The sequence below is a fragment of the Vicia villosa genome, linkage group LG7 (assembly GCF_029867415.1).
Source record: "Vicia villosa cultivar HV-30 ecotype Madison, WI linkage group LG7, Vvil1.0, whole genome shotgun sequence".
NCBI classification, from domain to species: Eukaryota; Viridiplantae; Streptophyta; class Magnoliopsida; order Fabales; family Fabaceae; genus Vicia; species Vicia villosa.
In genome coordinates, this window is record NC_081186.1 from 68,977,107 (window position 1) to 68,982,941 (window position 5,835).

Sequence of the window (5,835 nt, forward strand, 5' to 3'; positions counted from 1 at the left end):
TGCACCGCATGTAACACTCGAGGCCGAATATGGCAAGGAGCGGTCGCCACATCGGAATGAGAGGGATCCTGAAGCTGTGCAGGTATGGGACTGTAAGGTTGAATGATTGCATATAAGGATTGATAAGTACTACCTATACCAACAAGATGTATCTTCTTTTCGGTAACTTGTTCCATAAGAACTCCATAGTTAAGCGTATTTGACTTAGCCAATAAAATAATATATCCGTTGGAGGACAGTTTTGGAACTTCCCGAAGTTTGGCGGCTTGAACGTAGTTGTAACATCCCTATTTGTCTAAGTATGAGAATGAAGGATAAGTGGAACCTAATACTTATTCAGTGCCAAGAATGTATATCTATATACTAAGAATGATTATAGGTGAGTTAGTGGAGTAGTTGGAATAAAAGAGATTGGTTAGAACCAAAGGGTATTGGTTAGAAGCTAACCAAATGGCAAGGTGGTAATTATGGCATAGTTGGAGGGAAATTGGACAATAATCTTTATTTGCATGGACTTAAGGTGGTTGGTAGAGGAATATCATTTCCAATTCCAAATTTATGTAAGCAAGGGAGAGAGGAAGGAGAAAGAAGTTCATCTCTCCATTTTCGTACTCCAAGAGCAGCCTCCAGTTAATAGGTCATAACGTTTTACTCGTAGCTTTGAATTGAGAAATTCTTGAAGTTTTGGATTCTACACGAAATTTCCTTTGATTTGATATATTGATTTGTTTCAGGGAGGTTCATATTGAGGGAGATAAGAGTGTTTGAAAATGGATGATTCATGCTAAACTTGGTTGAAGGAGGAATACGGGTTTGATGAAGATGAAGGTGAAGTTTTGACCAAGATGGGAATCCAATGGCAGCATGAACCCCAATCTAACATCCATTTAACCAAGGTAAGTCCTTAGTTAGAGGCTTTGGGGTTTAATATGCAAGGGTTCATAATTGGGGCAAAAAGGGTTGTGAGATATGATCATGAAATTATTGATGCTAACATGTTTGTAATGATAATTGTTAGTTGTTCATGTTGCATACTGGTTGTATTTGCCTTAAATTATTGCATGCAGGTGAATTGGAGGGGTAAGAGCACCCCAATGCAGGTCTGATATTTTCTGCATTTTTAGCAAAATTTGCAGGTTCGCTAAGCGAGCTCAGACCGCTAAGCGAGACCTGTTACCATTATGTAGAAATCACAAGTTCGCTAAGCAAGATTTTGATTAGGCAACTTTCTGTTTTACGCATGTAGTAGCCCGCTGGGACTTTGCTAAGCGAACCCTGTTATGCAGAATTTTATTTGTACTTCCCCTAAGTGCAGTTTTGTTCCATAGTCGGAACCGAACTCCTCCCCGACTATTGTGGGTTACCCATGTACTGTAGGAAGAGTTAAACTCTAAGTGTGAATCTGAAAGCATCATTTCATAATGATACATGTGTATGAATATATTGTATCAATTGTATATGATTATCTTAGTTGTGCTTGACTAATGCTTTTATGGGATAGAATATACATATGTATAGTATGAGAGTGACATGCAAGTGTGATCATGGCTAAGTTTTATGCATGTTATGTTAATGCATATAATACTATGATTGATCATTGACTTATTTTAGACTGTTTGTTTCGGTTGAACGTTTGGTTGTATGTACTATTGCATATGGCACGATATGAGGAGTTGTTACTCATGGCAAAAAAGAAAGAATCAAAAACCAACAACCACATATGGATTCTTGAATCGGGATGCAGTAATCATATGGTGGGGGCCAAAAAATTACTATTTAATTTTGGTGGAAGTTTTTGTGCGTCTGTCAAACTAGGGGACGACTCCAAGATGCAGGTGATAGGAAAGGGAAGCCTGAAGCTTCATATGAATGGTATCACTCAACCAATCATTGATGTGTATTACTTGTCATCCTTTAAGAATAATCTTTTGAGTGTTGGGCGACTAATCCATAAAGAGCTAACAATAGTGTTCAAGGATGAAGGTTGCAAGGTATTTCATTGTGACAAAGGCTTGATTATGAGCACAATGATTTCTGCCAACAGGATGTTTGTAGTTTCTGCACCTGTGGTACTTCCCACGTGCATGAAGGATATCACTGACAATGTCACTCACCTATGGCAATGTAGATATGGCCACTTGAGTTTCAAAGGTGTTGACACACTCATCAAGAAGGAGATGGTAACGGATCAAGGAGATGGTAAAGGGGTTTCCAAACTTGAAGGACCTTAAGAAGACCTGCCTAGATTGCTTGATGGGGGAACAACATAGACAAATCGTACCAAAGCATGCTACATGGAGCCAAAGAAAAGCATGAGCTAATCCACTCAGATGTGTATGGACCTATCAAGCCTACATCAAATGGTGGAACTAGGTATTTCATTACATTCACTAATGACTTTAGTAGGAAGACCTAGATTTACTTTCTACATGAGAAAGCTGGGGTTTTTTTATGTCTTTAAGCAATTCAAGGCTCTATTAGAAAAAGAGTTAGGTCATTACAATAAATGTCTTAGGAGAGCTAGAGGATGGGAGTTTACGTCCAATGTTTTTTCTAATTTCAGCAGTCTTCATGGCATAAAGAAACAATTGACAATTGCCTATACTCCTCCAGAAAAGGAAGTATCAAAAAGAAAAAATAGAAAATTAATTAATATGATCATAAGCATTATGTCAAGCAGAAAAGTTCCTAATAGCATTTTTCCTGAAGCACCTAAATCGGGAATAGACATTATCAACATAAGTCTTACATTGTCTGTGAAAAATATGACTCCAGAAGAAGCAGGGATTGGTGTTAAGCCCTTAGTGCATCATCTTAAGGTGTTTGGGTGTATACCTTATGTGCACATCCCTGATGTGCATAGAAAAAAGCTTGATGTTAAAAGCACAAAGTGTGTTTTGTGGAAATAAGTGACGCATCAAAGGCCTACAAACTCTTTGATCATGTGAAAAATAAGATCTTGATCAGTAGAGATGTGGTTTTTGAAGAACTCAAAGGTTGGAAATGGAACTTAGACGACAGTCAATTGGAAATATTGATGATGATAGAGAGGATGATGAAGTTGGAGTGATTGATAATGAAGAGGAATTAGATCATAATGATCCACTCCATGAAGAAAATAAAGCAAAAAGTGCAAGTGAGGATAGTGCAACTGATGAAAAAAGCAACTCACGAAGGTAAGATGAAGGTGAGCCAGCAGTAAGACAGAAGAAAACCAAGATACTTAGATGATTATGTAACCAATACATAAGAAGAAGAGAAACTACATAACTTAGTAGTGGTTTATGCTAACAGTGATCCTTTCAATTATGATGAAGAAGTTAAACATGAGGAGTGGATACAAGCTATGGATCGGGAAATTCAATGTATAAAAGAGAATAAAACTTGGAATATGGTGAACCACCCATCAGATGTTAGAACAGGAAATGTTCTGATCAATATTCTTAGTTTTGATGATAACATTATGTATAAATTTTGTATAAGACAATGTGGTACTCTAATCCTTTAAGTTCTCCATTTCAGGAAATATATAAAGAGTATGCACAAATCAGCGTTCAGAAGCACTGACTCAGAAAGTTCTGGATGGCTTCATCAGAACATGCTCTGGCAAGACATCAGAAGATGGTCATGCAGAATCAGAACATGAACTGGAAAGCATCAGAAGAATGTAATTTAGAAGAACAAGCTCTAAAGTTCTTATGGTATCACGCTCAAAGCTCTTCAAAGTCAGAAGATAGAAGATGCTCTGCACCAAAGCTGATGGCTCTGATATTGAAACATTGTTATCTACAAATCTGAGTCCAGAAGAAAGTACAAAAGGCAAAGTCAGTAAAAGCAGCAAAAGCAAGGCTCGAGGTAGTTGACAAAAGTGTGAAACATTAAATGCAGCGTTGAACTATTCAAGAAAGCATTAAATGCATCCCAACAGTCATTTCCTCTCAAGCGCCTATATATAGAAGTTCTGTCCAGAAGCTGAATAGAACACTTGCGCAAATCTTACTGAAACGCTGTCAAATTCAAAAGCTAAAGAACTTCATCTTCGACCTCACACATTTTGTAATATCTTAGTGAGTGTTAAGAATAGAACTTAAGAGAAATATCACAGTTGTGATTACAGCTTTATTAGAAGGAATTCAAACTCTTGTAAACTTTATTTTACATTGATTGTAAAAGGATTCCTAGAGTGATCAAGTTGTGATCTATAGACTCTAGAAGATTTAGAGGTTATCTAAGTGGAAAACCATTGTAATCAGTTGGATTAGTGGATTAAATCCTCAGTTGAGGTAAATCACCTTGTCAGGGGTGGACTGGAGTAGTTTGGTTAACAACGAACCAGGATAACAATAAGTGTGTTCATTGTTTTTATCTTCCAAGTTTTTGAGTTACGCTTATTCAATCCCCCCCCCCCTTTCTAAGTGTTTTTCACTCCTTCATCAGATGCCAAGAAAATTGGTGTCAAATGGATCTACAGGACCAAATGCAATAAACGAGGGGAAATAGAGAAGTATAAAGCAAGATTTGTGGCCAAAGGAAACTCACAACAACATGGCTTCAACTACAATGATGTGTTGGCTCATGTGGATATATGGGATACCGTCAGGACTATACTTGCACTTGTAGTATGCAAAAATTGGAAAGTATATCAGTTTGATGTTAAGAGTTTTTTTCTACATTATGAGTATATGGTAGATGTTTATGTAGAACAACCACCGGGCTATGAGAAAGGAGAAAGACATAAAATATACAAGCTCAAGAAAGCATTTTATGGACTTAGGCAGGCACCAAAGGCCTGATACAGCAAAATTGAAGCCTACTTCAATCAAGAAAAGTTTGAGAAATTCTCTCATAAAAATCCATTGTTTGTGAAGCATATTGAGGACATGATTTTGATAATCAGCTTGTATGAAGATGATCTAATCTACACAGGCAATAATAAAAAGATGTTTGAAGGTTTCAAAGAATCTATGAAGAAGATGTTTGCCATGACTGATATGGGGATGATTCGATACTTTATAGGGGTGGAAATGAAACAAGAAAGTAATGGAATTTTCATAGGCCAACAAAAATATGCCAATGAGGTTCTCACAAGATTTGGCATTGATGAATCCAACAAAGTTTGTAACCCTATTGTGTTAGGTTATAGGTTGACAAAGGATGAAAGTGGCAAGCTAGTTGATGCCACAAACTACAAGCAGATGGTGGGGAACTTGATGTGTCTACTTGCTACTAGGTATGATATTTCATATTCTGTCTGCCTGGTGGCAAGGTATATGGAGCGACCAATTGAAGCTCACTTGGAAGCAACAAAAAGGATCCTGAGGTATTTCAAAGGAACTGTGAATCTGGGAATTCTTTATAAAATAAATGAGGAAGCGATGTTGCAAGGGTGGTTGGACTCTGGTTATGCACGAGATAATGATGATAAAAAATAGTACCACAAGATATGTCTTCAAGCTTGGATCAGGCCTCATATCATGGTCCTCAAAAAAGAAGCCCATGGTAACATTCTCAAGCACTGAAGCAGAATTTGTTGCAGCAATCTCATGTGTCTATCAAGGATTGTGGCTTCTAAGTGTCATTCAACACCTCGGCCAAGATCAAAATCAAGGCACAATCATACAGTGTGACAACAATTTCACATGCGTGTTAGACTCCATTTCCTTAAAAAATTTGATTAAAGATGGAAAGATTGAGATGACTTATTGCAGCACAAGAGAACAACTTGCACATATGCAGACAAAACCTTTAAATCTCGAGTCCTTCAACTACATTAGAATAAGACTTTGTGTTTGTCCAGCCTCTAAAAATTGCAACTTCTGAATGTTTCTGCTTCTG

General features: G+C 37.3%; 1 protein-coding gene across 1 annotated transcript; it reads left to right on the forward strand.

Annotated features, from left to right (window-relative positions):
* Positions 1–4,880: 4,880 nt before the first annotated feature.
* On the forward strand, positions 4,881–5,432 carry LOC131619269 (uncharacterized mitochondrial protein AtMg00810-like). Its single transcript, XM_058890382.1, has one exon. The coding sequence runs from the start codon at positions 4,881–4,883 to the stop codon at positions 5,430–5,432; it is 552 nt and encodes a 183-aa protein (XP_058746365.1).
* Positions 5,433–5,835: the final 403 nt, after the last annotated feature.

Bases quoted from the DNA above. Each gene is read 5' to 3' on its own strand.
- LOC131619269 (XM_058890382.1), top strand. From the start codon at position 4,881: ATGATTTTGATAATCAGCTTGTATGAAGATGATCTAATCTACACAGGC.